At 42.4% G+C, this 22,971-nt stretch overlaps 1 protein-coding gene across 1 annotated transcript in view; it reads left to right on the top strand.

Moving 5' to 3' along the window:
- cacna1ab (calcium channel, voltage-dependent, P/Q type, alpha 1A subunit, b) overlaps positions 1–22,971 on the top strand; it is a gene marked incomplete at both ends in the record, with an annotated part of 167,044 nt that overhangs the window by 90,139 nt on the left and 53,934 nt on the right. The window contains 6 exons of the mRNA XM_079220283.1: positions 1,750–2,357; positions 15,744–16,048; positions 17,165–17,297; positions 17,399–17,528; positions 18,312–18,371; positions 19,332–19,438. Of these exons, the coding sequence (XP_079076409.1) occupies positions 1,750–2,357; positions 15,744–16,048; positions 17,165–17,297; positions 17,399–17,528; positions 18,312–18,371; positions 19,332–19,438 (1,343 nt within the window). The remainder of the gene's footprint in view (positions 1–1,749; positions 2,358–15,743; positions 16,049–17,164; positions 17,298–17,398; positions 17,529–18,311; positions 18,372–19,331; positions 19,439–22,971) is intronic.

Below are 22,971 nucleotides of genomic sequence, written 5' to 3'. Positions count from 1 at the left end.
ATTGGTTTACCAAAGGTCTTAGGTTCACAAAAGCAATGCAATTTAGGAATAAAATGGTAGATACATGTAAATAAATAAATGTCACCAAATATCGACGGACATATGAGTCAATAAATCACCTGTGAAGTATTTCGTGTTACAAGACTTTCTTGGCACAGCGTCATATGACACGCCGATGCCCCTAACTCTTGCCTGATGAAGGTAAAATGTTGCAGTCTCCTCTTTCAGCTAGATGTCAAACCATAGTTCTGCTATGTATTATCGCGAAACAATGAATATTTTAGAAACGTAGAGAAACGTAGAGAAACGTAGAGTGTCATACCGCATCCTCGCGGTCGCCGTTCTGCTGAAAATCTGTTTTTTGGCTGCCGCCCTACTTCTCACTGCTGCAGCGCTGCAGAAGTGGACTCCAGGGTGTGTCGGTGCGCCGTGACATCACGATCGCACCCACGAAGTCGTACAAAGATGAAAACAGACTTGAAAGTTTGCTTATGTTTGATTGAGTTGCTCGTTAATAACTTTACATTTGTCTGCATGTCACGTGGAGAGATCTTCAGCAGAAACACCAACGCCACGAGAGCCTGACCTGCTTTTTATTTATCCACTCTGTATTCTGGGTCACGCTGCACTTCACAGAGGTTCTGAATCCAGGGTGAAATGTCCCTTTAAGCCTGCGATGGAGCGTTGTTATTGCGCTAGCCGCCGCTATATGGGACGGCTTGAAGCTGCGTGCTCGGGAGCGATGCATTATTAAAGTGGGGCATGCAGAGAAATCCAGAGAGCTGTGTGCCGCCAGAGAAGAAGGCAGCGGACTCAAAACTGGAGCGGGGCGATGTTTAAGGCACTTTCAGAAAAGAAAGGATTATTCTGGGTAAACTGAGGTTCAAACTGCCTGAACGAAGGTCAAAGTTGATCCCTTTTGCCAGCCTTGAAGCGAACTGCGACTGAAACCCACGTCAATGCCATTGCCATTTATTTTTGATGAGCTACAAGCCAGCCACACGGACACAAACATGCATGAACGTCAACGACCAAATGAGAATTATCTCCTTTATTGTTGTAGATGCAAAATTAGCAGCACTATTTATTTTTTTATTAGCCTTGTGTAGTATTGACAACTTTGAAATGTGCAATCAAAATAAATATTTGAAAAGTTGTTTTTGAAAAAGGGAAAAAAAGTAGTTACTGTGAAAATGTGAAGAAATTAACTAGTAAAGGAACATTTTGTTAGCACTTTATAATAAGTACACACTATTTAGCATTAGTAAAGCATGAATACACACTGAATGCATCATTTATGAAGCATTATTCCAACATGAACACTCATTAGTAACTCATTAGTATGCAATTCATAAACACAGTTATAAATGTTTCATTCTTGAGTAATAAGCTTGAGTTTCCATGTTGGAATAATGCTTTATAAATGATGAATTCAGTGTTTATTCATGCTTTAATAATGCTAAATAGTGTGTACTTATTATAAAGTGCTGCCATTTCATTTTTAAACACTTAAAGCACCACATATTTAATTTCCTTTTTGATTTGATCATATTTGAGTGGGAGCAGAAGCCAAAGAGGCAAATATCTCAAAATGAAACCAGAACCGTTGTGCATGGCGAGATTACACGTGGGGTGGTTAGACAAATGTGTCTTTTTTGTGATTTTGGTTGGTGACCCTTTAATTAAGATGTATCTTTAAGTTTAACCGCATCCACTCATCCCACTAATACCCTTTTTACTCCGACCCAGGTGTCCTACCCACGGAAACCACGTGGCGATATGAAGACCCACCTGGACCGGCCGCTGGTGGTCAACCCGCAGGACAACCGCAACAACAACACCAACAAGACGCCACCCGGCGAGCTGCCCCTGGACCAGGAGTACCGGCGCCAGGACGTCGACCACCACCGCCGCCGAGCCGCCCACCACTCCCACTCCCACTCCCGGCACCGCCATCGGAAAGCCAACGGGCCGGACGGAGGCGGCGGCGTGGAGACGGTCCAACCCGCGGAGACCCACATGGAGCGGGGCTTCAGCTGCACGTCCCTGGGCAACACGGAGGGCCAGCAGGGGGAGGAGCGCCACGGCCACCGGAGCCACCGGGGCCACCGGCACCGGAGCAACCGGGAGGCCCGCAGCGCTTCCCCCCACAGCGCCGGGGCGGTGGAGGGGGTCCACGGCGAGCACCGGAGGTCCCGGCAGCACCGCGGGGAGGGGGAGGAGGGCAAGCGGCACCGATCCAAAGGGACGGAGGCGGAGGGCGAGAAAGGCGAGGAAGAGGGAGGAGGCGAGGGGCGGAAGGCGAGACGGCATCGCCACGGCAACCAGGAGAGGAGCAGAGGGCATCGCCCCAGAAGGTAAGGGAAATGCCCAAAATGTGTGCTAATTGTCAGTCATTTTGCATTGGGCCTTGCTCTAATTGTCAAAAATGTTCCACGGTGTCTTTGTTTTTTGACAAATGGGGCACGGTGACAAATGGAACAAATTAACATGGTGTCAAATGGGAACAAAACTGGCAGATGGGCAAATAAATGACGATTGGGGAGTGAAGGTGTGTTGAACTACAAAATCCTGCGGAGGGCGACAACTTACAAATAATTGATTCTGTGACAGATAGGAACGATACTGACAATGTGACTAAATTATTTTTGTTTCATGCAAATGTGGGAGTGCATTGTGACGTTTAGGGCCATTTGTGACAAATGGAACAAAGATTCCTCAAATCATCTGAAAGTCCTTGAATGACCTTGAATGACCTTGAAAAGCTTGAAAAGGTTGGAAATTTGCTATTATTCCAAACTAATATTTTAAATCAGCTACGGTGGACAACAGAGGACTCTCTTCAAGGATCTGTTGGTTTTAGCTAGCTAGCATGCTGCTACCGGAAGTTAGCTTTCTAGAGGGTCTACAGACTTGTGCTTTCAGTATGTCATTTAGGGCATCCAGGACAATGGTTGCACCAAGTTTCAAGCACTTTGGAACTTTTTCTAAGGGAGCTTTTGACCTTTGAATGTGTGAATTTGGGCGTTTTTGGGGTTTTTAAACCACTCCTACGCAGCGATGCTAAGGGCTAGCGTGGTATAAATGACATGGTTGGGCCCCATTTGGGAGTGGCTACAACGTGAAAAAGAAAGCTAAGCTCTGACATGTTTAGAAAAAAATGACCTTCAAACTGAGCAATATCAACCCCACGACCTCATTGTAGGCCCCTTGCAGAGTGTCTGTGCAAAATCTGGAGTCTTTAGAACTAATCTGTGATGTATTATGACCATTCTTAAAATTGACTGTCGATGGGAGCATTTCTGACGATTGGGCACATTTTGAGTAAGGAATCGAGAATCCTTGTAATTCAAAAATGACAATTCGACTACATTAACATGGGCAAAAAAGTTAGTCTAATTGTCACATGCGCTAATGGTTTTAGCTAGCTAGCATGCTGCTACCGGAAGTTAGCTTTCTAGAGGGTCACAAAAATCACTTTTTTGCAAAAAAGTAGAGTACGGTGGACAACAGAGGACGCTCTACTAGGGCCAGTTGGTTTCAAGTAGCTAGCATGTTGCTACCGGAAGTTAGCTTTCTAGAGGGTCTAGAGACTTGTGCTTTTAGAATCCTATTCAGGGCTTCCAGGACAATGGACTCATCCAGTTTCAAGCACTTTCAATCTTTCCCTGAGGAGATATGAACCTTTGAAAGAGTGAAATTGGTGTTTTTCGGGGTTCTTTAAGCCACTCCCACGCAGCGTTGCTAAGGGTTACGGAGCCACATCCGGCATGGTTGGACTCCATTTGGGAGTGGCTACAACCTCAAAAAGAAAGCTAAGCTCTAGCACGTTCAGAACAAAAAAAGCCCCGATCGGCCCAGACTCTTCAGGTGGTCTCAGGTTCGCTAAGTCCAAGACCCTCTCCAAATCCTGAATTTTATGCTGCCAATTAAGACTTTTGCTTGTTTTTAAGGGGATTTCACCCCATGATCTCATTGTAGGCCCTCTCCTGAGTGTCTGTGAGAAAAATGGGAGCTTAGATATTAATATTTAGTGGATTATGGCCATTTTTGCACTTGTCAAAAAAGATCAAAGGGCAACGTCGTTAGGGTCGGGTTCGGGCCCTTTACTTGCAGCTTTTGGCCCCAGATTTGAGATTCTGTATGTTGAGAAGCCCCTCTTTGAATAGGAAAAGAATGCACATCTCTAAGTGGTTTTAAAGTAATTAATTTGAATTAAAAGACTTTTTCAAGATTTTGCCACTGACAATTGGCATAAATTTGGGAGCTTGGCACCCGGCCAATTCCTTCTTGTGAATGTTTTAGAGGAGATTTCACCTCATGGCCTCATTGTAGGCACTGTCCTGAGTGTCTGTGAGAAAAATGGGAGTTTAAATACTAATATTTAGGGAGTTATTGCAATTTTTACATTAACAAAATGTAAGGGAATCGGGGTCAAATGTCACACTTTGGGCCTGTATTAGGGGGTCTTGCCTTGTAGCGTTTCGCCCCAAATTTCAGGGGATGCATGTTGAGAAGCCCCTCTTAATTTAGGAAAAGAATGCACATCTCTAAGTTCATGTAAAGTAATTTTTCTGAATTAAAAGACTGGTCTCAAGATTTCTCAACTGACGATTGGACTAAATTTGGACTCAAGTATCCCTATAATTCAAAAAATGACAATTCGACTGCATTAACATGGGCAAAATAGTTAGTCTAATTGTCCCTGTCTGTGACAAATGGGTCATTTCCAGACAAATGGGTCATTTCCAAAAATGCATTTTTCAAAAAAGGCCTTTCAGAGGCCTTTCTCGACTCGAGTGACATTTTGCTGGGTGCACTTGAAACACTTTAAAATCACTTTTTTGCACAAAACTGGAGTATGGTGGACATCAGAGGATGCTCTACTAGGGCCACTTGATTTTAAGTAGCTAGCATGTTGCTACCGGAAGTTAGCTTTCTAGAGGGTCTAGAGACTTGTGCTTTTAGAATCCTATTCAGGGCTTCCAGGACAATGGACCCATCCAGTTTCAAGCACTTTCAATCTTTCTCTGAGGAGATATGAACCTTTGAAGGAGTGAAATTGGTGTTTTTCGGGGTTCTTTAAGCCACTCCCACGCAGCGTTGCTACGGGTTACGGAGCCACATCCGGCATGGTTGGACTCCATTTGGGAGTGGCTACAACCTCAAAAAGAAAGCTAAGCTCTAGCACGTTCAGAACAAAAAAAGCCCCGATCGGCCCAGACTCTTCAGGTGGTCTCAGGTTCGCTAAGTCCAAGACCCTCTCCAAATCCTGAATTTTATGCTGCCAATTAAGACTTTTGCTTGTTTTTAAGGGGATTTCACCCCATGATCTCATTGTAGGCCCTCTCCTGAGTGTCTGTGAGAAAAATGGGAGCTTAGATATTAATATTTAGTGGATTATGGCCATTTTTGCACTTGTCAAAAAAGATCAAAGGGCAACGTCGTTAGGGTCGGGTTCGGGCCCTTAACTTGCAGCTTTTGGCCCCAGATTTGAGATTCTGGATGTTGAGAAGTCCCTCTTTGAATAGGAAAAGAATGCACATCTCTAAGTGGTTTTAAAGTAATTAATTTGAATAAAAAGACTTTTTCAAGATTTTGCCACTGACAATTAGCATAAATTTGGGAGTTTGGCACCCAGCCAATTCCTTCTTGTGAATGTTTTAGAGGAGATTTCACCTCATGGCCTCATTGTAGGCACTGTCCTGAGTGTCTGTGAGAAAAATGGGAGTTTAAATATTAATATTTAGGGAATTATTGCAATTTTTACATTAACAAAATGTAAGGGAATCGGGGTCAAATGTCACACTTTGGGCCTGTATTAGGGGGTCTTGCCTTGTAGCGTTTCGCCCCAAATTTCAGGGGATGCATGTTGAGAAGCCCCTCTTAATTTAGGAAAAGAATGCACATCTCTAAGTTCATGTAAAGTAATTTTTCTGAATTAAAAGACTGGTCTCAAGATTTCTCAACTGACGATTGGACTAAATTTGGACTCAAGTATCCCTATAATTCAAAAAATGACAATTCGACTGCATTAACATGGGCAAAATAGTTAGTCTAATTGTCCCTGTCTGTGACAAATGGGTCATTTCCAGACAATTAGGTCATTTCCAAAAATGCATTTTTCAAAAAAGGCCTTTCAGAGGCCTTTCTCGACTCGAGTGACATTTTGCTGGGTGCACTTGAAACACTTTAAAATCACTTTTTTGCACAAAACTGGAGTATGGTGGACATCAGAGGATGCTCTACTAGGGCCACTTGATTTTAAGTAGCTAGCATGTTGCTACCGGAAGTTAGCTTTCTAGAGGGTCTAGAGACTTGTGCTTTTAGAATCCTATTCAGGGCTTCCAGGACAATGGACCCATCGAGTTTCAAGCACTTTCAATCTTTCTCTGAGGAGATATGAACCTTTGAAGGAGTGAAATTGGTGTTTTTCGGGGTTCTTTAAGCCACTCCCAGGCAGCGTTGCTAAGGGTTGCGGAGCCACATCCGGCATGGTTGGACTCCATTTGGGAGTGGCTACAACCTCAAAAAGAAAGCTAAGCTCTAGCACGTTCAGAACAAAAAAAGCCCCGATCGGCCCAGACTCTTCAGGTGGTCTCAGGTTCGCTAAGTCCAAGACCCTCTCCAAATCCTGAATTTTATGCTGCCAATTAAGACTTTTGCTTGTTTTTAAGGGGATTTCACCCCATGATCTCATTGTAGGCCCTCTCCTGAGTGTCTGTGAGAAAAATGGGAGCTTAGATATTAATATTTAGTGGATTATGGCCATTTTTGCACTTGTCAAAAAAGATCAAAGGGCAACGTCGTTAGGGTCGGCTTCGGGCCCTTAACTTGCAGCTTTTGGCCCCAGATTTGAGATTCTGTATGTTGAGAAGCACCTCTTTGAATAGGAAAAGAATGCACATCTCTAAGTGGTTTTAAAGTAATTAATTTGAATTAAAAGACTTTTTCAAGATTTTGCCACTGACAATTGGCATAAATTTGGGAGTTTGGCACCCGGCCAATTCCTTCTTGTGAATGTTTTAGAGGAGATTTCACCTCATGGCCTCATTGTAGGCACTGTCCTGAGTGTCTGTGAGAAAAATGGGAGTTTAAATACTAATATTTAGGGAATTATTGCAATTTTTACATTAACAAAATGTAAGGGAATTGGGGTCAAATGTCACACTTTGGGCCTGTATTAGGGGGTCTTGCCTTGTAGCGTTTCGCCCCAAATTTCAGGGGATGCATGTTGAGAAGCCCCTCTTAATTTAGGAAAAGAATGCACATCTCTAAGTTCATGTAAAGTAATTTTTCTGAATTAAAAGACTGGTCTCAAGATTTCTCAACTGACAATTAGACTAAATTTGAGTAAGGACTCAAGTATCCTTATAATTCAAAAATGACAATTCGACGACATTAACATGGGAAAAATAGTTAGTCTAATTGTCACATGCTCTACTGGTTTTAGCTAGCTAGCATGCTGCTACCGGAAGTAAGCTTTCTAGAGGGTCTGCAGACTTGTGCTTTTAGTATGTCATTTAAGGCTTCCAGAGCAATGTTCCCACCAAGTTTCAAGCAGTTTGGACCTTTTTCTAAGGGAGTTTTTAACCTTTGAAAGTGTGAATTTGGGTGTTTTTTGGGTTTTTAAACCACTCCCACGCAGCGTGGCTAAGGGCTAGAGTGGTATAAAGTACATGGTTGGAACCCATTTGATAGTGGCCACACCTTCAAAAAGAAAGCTAAGCTCTGACATGCGTAGAAAAAAATGACCTTCAATCTGAACAATATAAACCCAATGACCTCATTGTAGGCACTGTCCTGAGTGTCTGTGAGAAAAATGGGAGTTTAAAAATTAATATTTAGGAAATTATTGCAATTTTTACACTTGTCAAAAAACAGAAGGAATTGGGGTCAAAGGTCACACGTTGTGACTGTTTTGGAGGCCTTGCAGCTTTTGGCCCCAAATTTGAGGGAATGTATGTTGAGAAGCCCCTCTTAATTTAGGAAAAGAATCCACATCTCTAAGTGGTTTTAAAGTAATTAATTTGAATTAAAAGACTGTTGAATTGTCTTTTTTACGAATTATGAAGATTACTGATTCCTTACAAAATGACAATTCGACCACATTAACATGGGCCAAATACTTAGTCTAATTGTCAATGGCCACTGACAATTAGACTAACTATTTTGCCCATGTTAATGTAGTCGAATTGTCATTTTTTGAATTATAAGGATCATCGATTCCTTACAAAATGACAATTCGACAACATTAACATGGGCCAAATACTTAGTCTAATTGTCAATGGCCACTGACAATTAGACTAACTATTTTGCCCATGTTAATGTAGTCGAATTGTCATTTTTTGAATTATAAGGATCATCGATTCCGTGAAAATTCGGCCACACGTGGCAAAGTCCAAGTGTATGTTTTTTAGATGGTTCCTGAGGTATTGGGTCCAAAATGGTCGCCATTTAACGCTGATTCGAGATATCTATGTCTCATTGTGTAACTTTTCCAGATGTCAACTACAGCTATCGGTCCCAGATTGGATGCTATCTATGTTGAGAAGCCCCTCTTAATTTAGGAAAAGAATCCACATCTCTAAGTGGTTTTAAAGTAATTAATTTGAATTAAATCTCTAAATCTCAGAGCCCTGGTTATCTAAAAGGCTGGACTCTGCCTGTATCTCGAAAAAAGTCGAAAATCAGACAGAGTGCCCAGAGCCCTGGTTATCTAAGTGCCAGAGCCCTGGTTATCTAAATCGCTGGACTCTGTCTGATTTTCGACTTTTTCCCGATTTCAGAGCCCTGGTTATCTAAATCTCAGAGCCCTGGTTATCTAAATCTCAGAGCCCTGGTTATCTAAATCGCTGGACTCTGTCTGATTTTCGACTTTTTCCCGATTTCAGAGCCCTGGTTGTCTAAATCTCAGAGCCCTGGTTATCTAAATCTCAGAGCCCTGGTTATCTAAAAGGCTGGACTCTGCCTGTATCTCGAAAAAAGTCGAAAATCAGACAGAGTCCAGCCTTTTAGATAACCAGGGCTCTGAGATTTAGATAACCAGGGCTCTGAGATTTAGATAACCAGGGCTCTGAAATCGGGAAAAAGTCGAAAATCCGACAGAGTGCCCAGAGCCCTGGTTATCTAAGTGCCAGAGCCCTGGTTATCTAAATCGCTGGACTCTGTCTGATTTTCGACTTTTTCCCGATTTCAGAGCCCTGGTTATCTAAATCTCAGAGCCCTGGTTATCTAAATCTCAGAGCCCTGGTTATCTAAAAGGCTGGACTCTGCCTGTATCTCGAAAAAAGTCGAAAATCAGACAGAGTGCCCAGAGCCCTGGTTATCTAAGTGCCAGAGCCCTGGTTATCTAAATCGCTGGACTCTGTCTGATTTTCGACTTTTTCCCGATTTCAGAGCCCTGGTTATCTAAATCTCAGAGCCCTGGTTATCTAAATCTCAGAGCCCTGGTTATCTAAAAGGCTGGACTCTGCCTGTATCTCGAAAAAAGTCGAAAATCAGACAGAGTCCAGCCTTTTAGATAACCAGGGCTCTGAGATTTAGATAACCAGGGCTCTGAGATTTAGATAACCAGGGCTCTGAAATCGGGAAAAAGTCGAAAATCAGACAGAGTGCCCAGAGCCCTGGTTATCTAAGTGCCAGAGCCCTGGTTATCTAAGTGCCAGAGCCCTGGTTATCTAAATCGCTGGACTCTGTCTGATTTTCGACTTTTTCCCGATTTCAGAGCCCTGGTTATCTAAATCTCAGAGCCCTGGTTATCTAAATCTCAGAGCCCTGGTTATCTAAAAGGCTGGACTCTGCCTGTATCTCGAAAAAAGTCGAAAATCAGACAGAGTCCAGCCTTTTAGATAACCAGGGCTCTGAGATTTAGATAACCAGGGCTCTGAGATTTAGATAACCAGGGCTCTGAAATCGGGAAAAAGTCGAAAATCAGACAGAGTGCCCAGAGCCCTGGTTATCTAAGTGCCAGAGCCCTGGTTATCTAAGTGCCAGAGCCCTGGTTATCTAAATCGCTGGACTCTGTCTGATTTTCGACTTTTTCCCGATTTCAGAGCCCTGGTTATCTAAATCTCAGAGCCCTGGTTATCTAAATCTCAGAGCCCTGGTTATCTAAAAGGCTGGACTCTGCCTGTATCTCGAAAAAAGTCGAAAATCAGACAGAGTCCAGCCTTTTAGATAACCAGGGCTCTGAGATTTAGATAACCAGGGCTCTGAGATTTAGATAACCAGGGCTCTGAAATCGGGAAAAAGTCGAAAATCCGACAGAGTGCCCAGAGCCCTGGTTATCTAAGTGCCAGAGCCCTGGTTATCTAAATCGCTGGACTCTGTCTGATTTTCGACTTTTTCCCGATTTCAGAGCCCTGGTTATCTAAATCTCAGAGCCCTGGTTATCTAAATCTCAGAGCCCTGGTTATCTAAAAGGCTGGACTCTGCCTGTATCTCGAAAAAAGTCGAAAATCAGACAGAGTCCAGCCTTTTAGATAACCAGGGCTCTGAGATTTAGATAACCAGGGCTCTGAGATTTAGATAACCAGGGCTCTGAAATCGGGAAAAAGTCGAAAATCAGACAGAGTGCCCAGAGCCCTGGTTATCTAAGTGCCAGAGCCCTGGTTATCTAAATCGCTGGACTCTGTCTGATTTTCGACTTTTTCCCGATTTCAGAGCCCTGGTTATCTAAATCTCAGAGCCCTGGTTATCTAAATCTCAGAGCCCTGGTTATCTAAAAGGCTGGACTCTGCCTGTATCTCGAAAAAAGTCGAAAATCAGACAGAGTCCAGCCTTTTAGATAACCAGGGCTCTGAGATTTAGATAACCAGGGCTCTGAGATTTAGATAACCAGGGCTCTGAAATCGGGAAAAAGTCGAAAATCAGACAGAGTGCCCAGAGCCCTGGTTATCTAAGTCCCAGAGCCCTGGTTATCTAAGACCCCCAGACCCCTGGTGATCCAAGGCCCAGACTGGTCGCCATTTAACGCTGATTCGAGATATCTATGTCTCATTGTGTAACTTTTCCAGATGTCAACTACAGCTATCGGTCCCAGATTGGATGCTATCTATGTTGAGAAGCCCCTCTTAATTTAGGAAAAGAATCCACATCTCTAAGTGGTTTTAAAGTAATTAATTTGAATTATGAAGATTACTGATTCCTTACAAAATGACAATTCGACTACATTAACATGAGCCGAATACTTAGTCTAATTGTCAATGGCCACTGACAATTAGACTAACTATTTTGCCCATGTTAATGTAGTCGAATTGTCATTTTTTGAATTATAAGGATCATCGATTCCTTACAAAATGACAATTCGACAACATTAACATGGGCCGAATACTTAGTCTAATTGTCAATGGCCACTGACAATTAGACTAACTATTTTGCCCATGTTAATGTAGTCGAATTGTCATTTTTTGAATCATCAGGATCATTGATTCCGTGAAGTCCAAGTGTATGTTTTTTAGATGGTTCCTGAGGTATTGGGTCCAAAATGGTCGCCATTTAACGCTGATTCGAGATATCTATGTCTCATTGTGTAACTTTTCCAGATGTCAACTACAGCTATCGGTCCCAGATTGAATGCTATCTATGTTGAGAAGCCCCTCTTAATTTAGGAAAAGAATCCACATCTCTAAGTGGTTTTAAAGTAATTAATTTGAATTATGAAGATTACTGATTCCTTACAAAATGACAATTCGACTACATTAACATGAGCCGAATACTTAGTCTAATTGTCAATGGCCACTGACAATTAGACTAACTATTTTGCCCATGTTAATGTAGTCGAATTGTCATTTTTTGAATTATAAGGATCATCGATTCCTTACAAAATGACAATTCGACAACATTAACATGGGCCAAATACTTAGTCTAATTGTCAATGGCCACTGACAATTAGACTAACTATTTTGCCCATGTTAATGTAGTCGAATTGTCATTTTTTGAATCATCAGGATCATTGATTCCGTGAAGTCCAAGTGTATGTTTTTTAGATGGTTCCTGAGGTATTGGGTCCAAAATGGTCGCCATTTAACGCTGATTCGAGATATCTATGTCTCATTGTGTAACTTTTCCAGATGTCAACTACAGCTATCGGTCCCAGATTGGATGCTATCTATGTTGAGAAGCCCCTCTTAATTTAGGAAAAGAATCCACATCTCTAAGTGGTTTTAAAGTAATTAATTTGAATTAAAAGACTGTTGAATTGTCATTTTTTGAATTATAAGGATCATCGATTCCTTACAAAATGACAATTCGACAACATTAACATGGGCCAAATACTTAGTCTAATTGTCAATGGCCACTGACAATTAGACTAACTATTTTGCCCATGTTAATGTAGTCGAATTGTCATTTTTTGAATTATAAGGATCATCTATTCCTAACAAAATGACAATTCGACAACATTAACATGGGCCGAATACTTAGTCTAATTGTCAATGGCCACTGACAATTAGACTAACTATTTTGCCCATGTTAATGTAGTCGAATTGTCATTTTTTGAATCATCAGGATCATTGATTCCGTGAAGTCCAAGTGTATGTTTTTTAGATGGTTCCTGAGGTATTGGGTCCAAAATGGTCGCCATTTAACGCTGATTCGAGATATCTATGTCTCATTGTGTAACTTTTCCAGATGTCAACTACAGCTATCGGTCCCAGATTGGATGCTATCTATGTTGAGAAGCCCCTCTTAATTTAGGAAAAGAATCCACATCTCTAAGTGGTTTTAAAGTAATTAATTTGAATAAAAAGACTTTTTCAAGATTTTGCCACTGACAATTGGCATAAATTTGGGAGTTTGGCACCCAGCCAATTCCTTCTTGTGAATGTTTTAGAGAAGATTTCACCTCATGGCCTCATTGTAGGCACTGTCCTGAGTGTCTGTGAGAAAAATGGGAGTTTAAATACTAATATTTAGGGAATTATTGCAATTTTTACATTAACAAAATGTAAGGGAATCGGGGTCAAATTTCACACTTTGGGCCTGTATTAGGGGGTCTTGCCTTGTAGCGTTTCGCCCCAAATTTCAGGGGATTTATGTTGACAAGCCCCTTTTAATTTAGGAAAAGAATGCACATCTCTAAGTTCATGTAAAGTATTTTTTCTGAATTAAAAGACTGGTCTCAAGATTTCTCAACTGACAATTAGACTAAATTTGAGTAAGGACTCAAGTATCCTTATAATTCAAAAATGACAATTCGACGACATTAACATGGGAAAAATAGTTAGTCTAATTGTCACATGCTCTACTGGTTTTAGCTAGCTAGCATGCTGCTACCGGAAGTTAGCTTTCTAGAGGGTCTGCAGACTTGTGCTTTCAGTATGTCATTTAAGGCTTCCAGAGCAATGTTCCCACCAAGTTTCAAGCAGTTTGGACCTTTTTCTAAGGCAGTTTTTAACCTTTGAAAGTGTGAATTTGGGTGTTTTTTGGGTTTTTAAACCACTCCCACGCAGCGTGGCTAAGGGCTAGAGTGGTATAAAGTACATGGTTGGAACCCATTTGATAGTGGCCACACCTTCAAAAAGAAAGCTAAGCTCTGACATGCGTAGAAAAAAATGACCTTCAATCTGAACAATATAAACCCAATGACCTCATTGTAGGCACTGTCCTGAGTGTCTGTGAGAAAAATGGGAGTTTAAAAATTAATATTTAGGAAATTATTGCAATTTTTACACTTGTCAAAAAACAGAAGGAATTGGGGTCAAAGGTCACACGTTGTGACTGTTTTGGAGGCCTTGCAGCTTTTGGCCCCAAATTTGAGGGAATGTATGTTGAGAAGCCCCTCTTAATTTAGGAAAAGAATCCACATCTCTAAGTGGTTTTAAAGTAATTAATTTGAATTAAAAGACTGTTGAATTGTCTTTTTTACGAATTTTGAAGATTACTGATTCCTTACAAAATGACAATTCGACTACATTAACATGAGCCGAATACTTAGTCTAATTGTCAATGGCCACTGACAATTAGACTAACTATTTTGCCCATGTTAATGTAGTCGAATTGTCATTTTTTGAATTATAAGGATCATCGATTCCTTACAAAATGACAATTCGACAACATTAACATGGGCCGAATACTTAGTCTAATTGTCAATGGCCACTGACAATTAGACTAACTATTTTGCCCATGTTAATGTAGTCGAATTGTCATTTTTTGAATCATCAGGATCATTGATTCCGTGAAGTCCAAGTGTATGTTTTTTAGATGGTTCCTGAGGTATTGGGTCCAAAATGGTCGCCATTCAACGCTGATTCGAGATATCTATGTCTCATTGTGTAACTTTTCCAGATGTCAACTACAGCTATCGGTCCCAGATTGGATGCTATCTATGTTGAGAAGCCCCTCTTAATTTAGGAAAAGAATCCACATCTCTAAGTGGTTTTAAAGTAATTAATTTGAATTAAAATACTGTTGAATTTTTTTTTCACGAATTATAAAGATTACTGATTCCATACAAAATGACAATTCGACTACATTAACATGGGCAAAATAGTTAGTCTAGTTGTCACTGACTGTGACAATTAGACTAACTATTTTGCCCATGTTAATGTAGTCGAATTGTCATTTTTTGAATTATAAGGAGCATCGATTCCTTACAAAATGACATTTAGACTAAATTAATGTGGGCCGAATTTTATTCTAATTGTCTATTGCATTTTTTTTATCCATTTTTTACAATTTAACGCTGGTCCGAGATATCTACGTCTCGACGCTGTACGAGGAACGGCGGAGGAGATCCCGCGCTTTAAAATGTTTGCGCGCGACCCGCCGGCCATTGCCATCGATTGTCAATTTTGTGCCCATTTGTCAGTCTCATTTGTCATTTTTGTTCCCATTTGTCACATGACGATTGGGAACAAAACTGACAATTGAGGGCAGGCGACCCCGAGTGTCATTAATATTCCCAACTGTCATTGCCCGAGTGTCATTTTTGTTCCCATTTGTCACGTGACGATTGGGAACAAAACTGACAATTGAGGCGGGCTACCCCGAGTGTCATTAATATTCCCAACTGTCATTGCCCGAGTGTCATTTTTGTTCCCAATTGTCTTTTGGCCCTCGCCCACTGGTGGCGGGGAGCGAGATTGCAATTTTCCGACCGCACTTTGAAAAATCGCCACGCGCTCTCCGGCGGTCCGATTTGCCCGGCATTTGACCGTCCCGAAGTCCAACTGTCGAACTGGCCCTCCGCGAAACCCGCTTATTTTTAAAGTGTTCCTACACGTCCGTTAGGAAGCCCCGAAGCGGGGCCGCTTTTTCCATCCGTGCGTAATGTTAATGTGTGCTAAGTGTCACGGAGGTGCCTAGCGGGAGGTGAGGGCAAAGGGAGGGTGTCGAATAACAACCTTTAACGAGCTCTAAAAGGTTGTCTTTGAGAATTTAGGAAGCGACTTTCGGTTCTTCGGTAGTTAAGGTGCCGTGTCGCTGGTGCCATGTGATCGTTTTTAGCTCCTCGTTGTCCAACGTCAGTTAAATAAAACCATAATAAGTCTGATATCGTGTTCACATTCCTGTGAAAAGCAGGTGTACTTTGTGGCAGGTCGTCTAAGCTTCAAACTACGACGCTCTACATTCCCCAGAAGCAGAACGTCTTCCTCATTACCGTTGCATGCATCGTCTTTTCTTCAAGAATGAACTTCCTTCTTTACAGGAAGTCTTCGTTGGGTTCAGACTGTGATTGTATGTGTCGGTATCTGTATCTGCTGTTTCTTTTATCACCTCCTCATCCATTCCTCCGTCAGGGAGCACCACAGCACCGGGCCCAGCCTCTCCACCGCGCGGCCCGTACAGCAGCACAACGAGGACCTGGACAACTTCCGCAACAACAGCAAGATGGCCGGTGCCCGCGAGCACCCGTACAGCTTCCTCCCGCCGGACCAGCACCCCGAACACGTCAACAACCTGCTGAACAGCCGGGACGCCGACACCCACACCCTGATCCACAGCATGGACAGCCTGATCCTGACCAGCATGGCCAAGCCCGAGTACACCAAGATAGACATGCCGCCCGTGTACCCGTACCCCTCCACCAACGCCATCCTGCAAGGTGAGCATCGGGCGCGTGTACACGAGGGGATACGCAGGCACGTAGGCAATGAAGCTTGGTGTTATCGAACAGCCTTTTTGTAAACGTTGAGTGAAAGGCAAAAGAAAAACGTTGATATTCAATAGTCAAAATATCTTTTTAAGTTAAAAGTTATATCGGCATCGGCTATAAGAAGCAGGTAATTAAACAATAGAAAACCAACCTGTTTTTAGGCCCTTTTCTCAAAAATGTCATACCCAAACTAAAAAGGGTGTATCTCTGCAACCACTAGAACTATTTTAATAATGTTGGTGTAATAAAAGGTACACGTGTGAGATTTAGTTCAGATGTGTAAATATCAGTCTTTATGTTACTGGTTTAGAGTAAATGAAGATGACCTACAGAAAAAAATGAAAAGGTTTCAGGTCCGCCTATAAAAAAATCACTTTCAGGATGATTATTTCTTTGAAATGATGCAGCTGTAAGGTCCAACTCTAACCCAAATCATAGCTCAATATGTGAACATTCTCTAACCCAAATCAAAACTCAATATGTGAACATTCTCTAACCCAAATCATAGCTCAATATGTGAACATTCTCTAACCCAAATCATAACTCAATATGTGAACATTCTCTAACCCAAATCATAGCTCAATATGTGAACATTCTCTAACCCAAATCATAACACAATATGTGAACATTCTCTAACCCAAATCATAGCTCAATATTTGAACATTCTCTAACCCAAATCATAGCTCAATATGTGAACATTCTCTAACCCAGATCATAACACAATATGTGAACATTCTCTAACCCAAATCATAGCTCAATATGTGAACATTCTCTAACCCAAATCATAACACAATATGTGAACATTCTCTAACCCAAATCATAGCTCAATATGTGAACATTCTCTAACCCAAATCATAACACAATATGTGAACATTCTCTCTGCAAAGGTTGACTTTGATAAAGTGAAGCAGAACAAAGTTAGAGAGGGTTTAGAACAGAGAACATTCAGGCGAGGACTACAAAATTTGCATTGGGGCACAATTGCCCACATCTGTGACATTTGAATTTTCCAAATGTTCCAAACCACATATTTCTTTTCGTCCTCTCTCGTCATTTTTGCTGCAGTGAACAAGAACGCCAACACGGACCAGAAGAAGAACGAGGAGAAGAAGGAGGAGGAGGACGAGGGAGGTGACGAGGACGGCCCCAAGCCCATGCCGCCCTTCAGCTCCTGCTTCGTCATGTCCACCACCAACCCGTGAGTGTCCGCGGTCCTTTCTTACGCGGAATAGCAAGGAAGCCCATTTAGCGACTTATTTGTGTTTTAAACCCTTTGTCTCGTCTGCTCGTCTGCACCAGGTTCCGGAGGTGCTGCCACTACATCCTGACTCTGAAGTATTTCGAGTTCAGCATCCTGTCCGTCATCGCCATGAGCAGCATCGCCCTCGCCGCCGAGGACCCCGTCTGGCCCGAATCGCCACGAAACAACGTGAGGCACCGCTCCGCGGGTCCTTTAAGAAGAATTACAAAAATAAAAGTCTCCAGATGATATGAATATGAGCTAAATCCTCACAGAGGCTGGTTTTGGATCAAGTCTATATGTCAAAGTAGAATTAGTTTAGTTAGTGACGGGGTTAATAGGGTGATAATAATACTACTTTTTTTTTTCTTCACATTTCATAAGTGGTGATGTAGTGTTCGGGGGTATGATTTTTTTTCCCATAAAAACATCACAGGTTATTTATAAAATGTTATGTGTGCAGCACATATTTTCAAAAGGAGATGATATGTGAAAAGCAGCTGTTTTAGGTGAAGCAAACAGATGTAAATATATATACAGTGCAGTGTGCTTTCTATTGATTATGAGTCAGCACACCGCTCAGTGTCTCAGGATTCTAATCCACTCAAAGTCCACTTACTCTCTTTTCTTAGCATTCAACTTTCAACGAGACGAAAAGGGTAAAGACAAAACATTTAAAGACGCAAATAGAGCGAATAGATTATTCTTTTGTATTGATCAGAAAACACACGTAATAAGGGAAACTGGTTTAGCGAGTAGATTGCGAAAATTGTTTGTTTTGAAAATGGAAACAAGATTAGGATTGGGATTAGGCAGGTTGGTGTCTGATTGTTTGTCTCTCTCTCTCTCTCTCTCTCTCTCTCTCTCTCTGTTAATCTTTCCTGCTGTGTTTTCTCTCTCACTGATTCATCTTCATCTCCCTGCTGCTCGTCCTCTGATAATTATACCTCACGCTGTTGTGTTGCTCTGCAGGTGCTGCGTTATTTTGACTACGTTTTCACAGGCGTCTTCACGTTCGAAATGTTGATCAAGGTAACAAAGTATCACTGTGTGTGTGTGTGTGCGTGTGTGTGTGTGTTTATAATGCCTTTGTTTTGGCATAATTGTATGATTGCCCTTTTTTTCTGTGTATTTTCATATTGATGTTTTGTGTGTCTACGAGTGCGTTGTTATTTAATGTATTGAGGCTGACGGACATATTTGGCCTATTTTGGTATCGATATCAGCTTTCTATAGCACCATACGTTTATATATATATATATATATATTTTTATATATATATATAGATAGATAGATAGATAGATAGATAGATAGATAGATAGATAGATAGATAGATAGATAATTCGGCAGACTTAGGCCCTGATCACACACAAAAAAACATGCCTTTGGAAAAGCGAGTCTGGCAAAACAGCTGATGAAAAAGTGCAAAACAACGTGTTTCTAGCGACTCGTCTCATGTGATCGGGGTCCATACGCTGCTTTTTAAATGGTGCCGCTTTTTTGTTTTGTTTAGCTGTATTGAATGTTTTTTAGATGCAGGTATTTGTGTCTTTGTCATTGTCTTTAGAGGTTTAATTGTTGTGGATTTATTGTTTGTATTTTGGGGTTTGAGTTTGCTAGATTTTCTTTATTTTCCTGTTTTTACATCGTGATTTTTCCACACAGACCAGATCGGAAAGAGTAGTTTCTTCCTTGGCAGTAACTAATTTGGGATTCCATGTAACTGAATAACTTGTGACAAAAAAGGATGTAACACGTCCTATTATAAGTCCAAAAGACAAATTGTTAAATTCAATGTCAGCTCTTTTTTTTGGTTTGGAAAAATGGAAACCAATAAATGATAATATGGATCAATTGGCAACGAGCAAGACTTTAGCAAGACCTCTCAGATTCGACTATACATGTTCCTGGTTGGGGGGAGCCCCCGACTCTGTATGTTAGTGTGTGTGAATGTCTCAGCTTCTTGTACTGACTGTGCTCTTTGTCTTCCAGATGGTGGTACTGGGCCTGTTTCTCCACCAGGGCTCCTACTTCCGCGACTTGTGGAACATTCTGGACTTTATAGTGGTTAGTGGTGCTCTGGTGGCCTTCGCCTTCACGTAAGTGCCCCTCCCCCCACCCCTTCCTACCTATTCATCATCTCCACCACCCCTCACCCACCCACCCACACACACACACATTCCACCATTAACAGAAAGACCCTTGTCGCCCAGCCTTGTGCGTCCGATACACCAGCCAATGCTGATCTTCCTCTCTTGATTTCCCAGAAATCATCACTTCCTGTATTTGTCTACTATCTTCTCTTTCTAATCCTTCCTACACTCGAACCCTTCCTCTTTCTTTCTTGAACTTTTTTCTGTAGTCTTGTCATTGTCTCCCTGTGTCAACCCTGTTCTCCATTTCCATGTCTAGCTCCTCATTGGCATCGAATCAGCAGGTCTTTCTCTACCTTTCATCGCCACCTTCATCTGGACAACAGCCCGTAATCCTTAACTCCTTTTCCTAAAGTTCTGGATGATCATCACCAACCTAGACTCTAAAAAAGAAACTAAAAACGGCTCCTCGTAAAAAAAACATTTAGCTTTTCCTGTATCTTGCAATATTTGGAGGACCTCAGATTATACCCTGAGGTTCTCCTTTGAAACCAATATCGCAGTATTTTCATAAACGTCTTAACTTTTCTGTAGTTCCAAGTGAGGAACCCTAAAATAATGAGAGTAAAATTGTTTTTTAGAGTGTAGTTTACACTACCTTCACACCCCCAACCCCCATAAACCCCAAACCTTGCCTTAAACAACCATCACACCAACCTCATTTCCTCTTACCTAATACAATGAAAAGCACCACCTGCTCCTTCTCAACATTTTCTTTTTCCCCAATCTCCCTTGCTCCCGTCCCCTTGTGGCGCCTCTTTGCCAATCCATGCCGCTCTGATATTTCCACTAACCAGGCCGTGAGTCATCCCGTTCTTCTTGTCTTGCATCTAAAGCCCCGACTTTGATTCCCCTAAACCTTTGCTCACCGGCACTCCCGTCTCAGGCCCTTTCGCAGCTTTTGGTTCCTGCTGATGCCTTCACCTCCTTCCAGATACCTTCCATAAAGATCCTTCCATAAAGAGTCCTCCCTCGTATTCCTAACATACAGCAAAGAGACTGAGGCAGCAATGGATTGTTGTTATTGCCGTTAACAAAGCTCCCCCTAATTCAGTTCTTATAAATTCTTCACAATAAAAGTCCCCCAATAATGTTGTTATTTAAAAGCTTTTGTTTTGAAGCCGCACAATCTGATAATATAATAGTAGACCTGTTTTGTTTCACAATAAAAGTCCCCCGTAATTTTGTTATTTAAAAGCTTTCATTTTGAAGCAGCAAAATAAAATGTCTGTATGTTGGGAACAAATGTCACCCATTGCTCCCTAGCTTGCTGTTATCCTCACCCAACCCCAGCCTCCACCCTTGTGTTACCCTCACCCAACCTCACCCAACCTTGTGTTATCCTCACCCAACCTTGTGTTACCCTCACCCAACCTCACCCAACCTTGTGTTACCCTCGCCTAACCTCACCCAACCTCACCCAACCTTGTGTTAACCTCACCCAACCTCACCCATCCTTGTGTTACCGTCACCCAACCTCAGCCTCCACCCTAGTGTTAACCTCACCCAACCTCACCCACCCTTGTGTTACCGTCACCCAACCTCAGCCTCCACCCTTGTGTTACCCTCATCCAACCTTGTGTTACCCTCACCCAACCCCAACCTCCACCCTTGTGTTACCCTCACCCAACCTCACCCAACCTTGTGTTGTCCTCACCCAACCTTGTGTTACCCTCACCCAACCTTGTGTTACCCTCGCCCAACCTCACCCAACCTCACCCAACCTTGTGTTAACCTCACCCAACCTCACCCACCTTGTGTTACCCTCACCCAACCTTGTGTTACCCTCGCCCAACCTCACCCAACCTCACCCAACCTTGTGTTACCCTCGCCCAACCTCACCCAACCTCACCCAACCTTGTGTTAACCTCACCCAACCTCACCCATCCTTGTGTTACCCTCACCCAACCTTGTGTTACCCTCACCCAACCCCAGCCTCCACCCTTGTGTTACCCTCACCCAACCTCACCCAACCTTGCGTTACCCTCACCCAACCTCACCCAACCTTGTGTTACCCTCACCCAACCTCAGCCTCCACCCTTGTCTCAAAATAACCTCCTATAGTCCATAATTAACCCCTTCCGCCCTTCCAAACTCCTCCACACACACCTTTCAACCCCACCTCCCCAACAACCATTACAGCCAACATCCTGCCTCCAAACCCAACCACACCCTCCCCCGCCTCCCCCTTCTCTTCCTCTTCCTCCGGGCTGGAGCTCCCTGGCGGTCCGTCCGTGGGGGTGAGGGCGCCCCAGACACCTTTAACCCTTTAAGTGCCCAGGCTATCTGTTCGGCCACGGCGAAGAACGCCGCCATGGCTCATCGCCTCGTCGTCACACACCTCCCCCGCTCCCTCCTCCTCCTCCTCTCTCTTCCTCTCTTCACACACACACACACACACACACACCAACACAAACACACACAATCATCTGTCTTTCTGACCGCGGAGGTTCAGGTATTTAACTCCCTTTCCTCTGCACGAGCCGGGGGAAGTCAGACGGGGAGGCATGCTGGGGCAGGGCGGGGCGGTGGAATGATTCGTTGTCAGGTGCGCAAATAAATACATATGAGTTAAATATGTATGATACATGCAACTGGAGGGGCTGAATGTGTTTTGTCTTTGAGAAGAAGAAAAAAGAAAACACCCCAGAAGAGTGAGTGAGAGAGAAAGCAGCTTGTGTGTGCATCCTCTCTGTGCATGACCGCATGAACCTGAACACGCAGCGGACCGACATCACGCAGAACTCGGCAAAGACGTGCGCTCGGACAAGTTCTGCGTGTCGTCAAGGTAACGATGGCTGCCGCGGCGGCGTGTTCAGAGTGAATGCAAAGCCGTTGATTTTTTAAAAAAGTCAATGGAAACACACGAGTGACACCAACATTTGTATTATTGTAAATGTAGTTAGGTATTCAAATATCGTCTTTGTTTCTATTCTTCTCAGTCTTTCAAAATGTTTCACCGATGTTTCATTTCAGGAACTTCACTCATTCGCGTAAATTATTATTTTTATTTTTAGGAATAAATACTTTTAAATAAACAATAGATATAGCTTTTTTAGATGTTTATGTCCGATCTGGAAGAGGGATCTCTCTCTCTCTCTCTCAGTCACACTAACAATAGAGGGTTTGTGGTATAAGGGGCAGGTTGCAAAGCCCCTTGAGGCAAATTTGTATTGTTGGGGAATAAAATTAAAATTGACTTTGACACAAATTCAATCAGAATATCCGTTGTGGTGAAGGAACATGTTACCTCGTGCAACGATAGACCGGAGGATCAATCCATAACTGGCTTTGGTCTTTTCCTGGGATTTCTTGTTTGGTGGTTTTTTGGTTGACGGAGAGAAAAATATAGAATTTTGCAAACTTATCCTTTAACTTGGAGAATAAAAAAAGTCAAAAAGAAGATAAAAAGTGAGATATTGTAAATAATAAACAGGATATTTTGAGATTAGCAGCTGAAGTCTCATCCAGCAGTAAAG

This window comes from Taurulus bubalis, assembly GCF_910589615.1.
Source record: "Taurulus bubalis genome assembly, chromosome: 6".
NCBI classification, from domain to species: domain Eukaryota; kingdom Metazoa; phylum Chordata; class Actinopteri; order Perciformes; family Cottidae; genus Taurulus; species Taurulus bubalis.
Note: the sequence above shows the minus strand (reverse complement) of the source record. Positions and strands in the feature narration are given on the sequence as shown.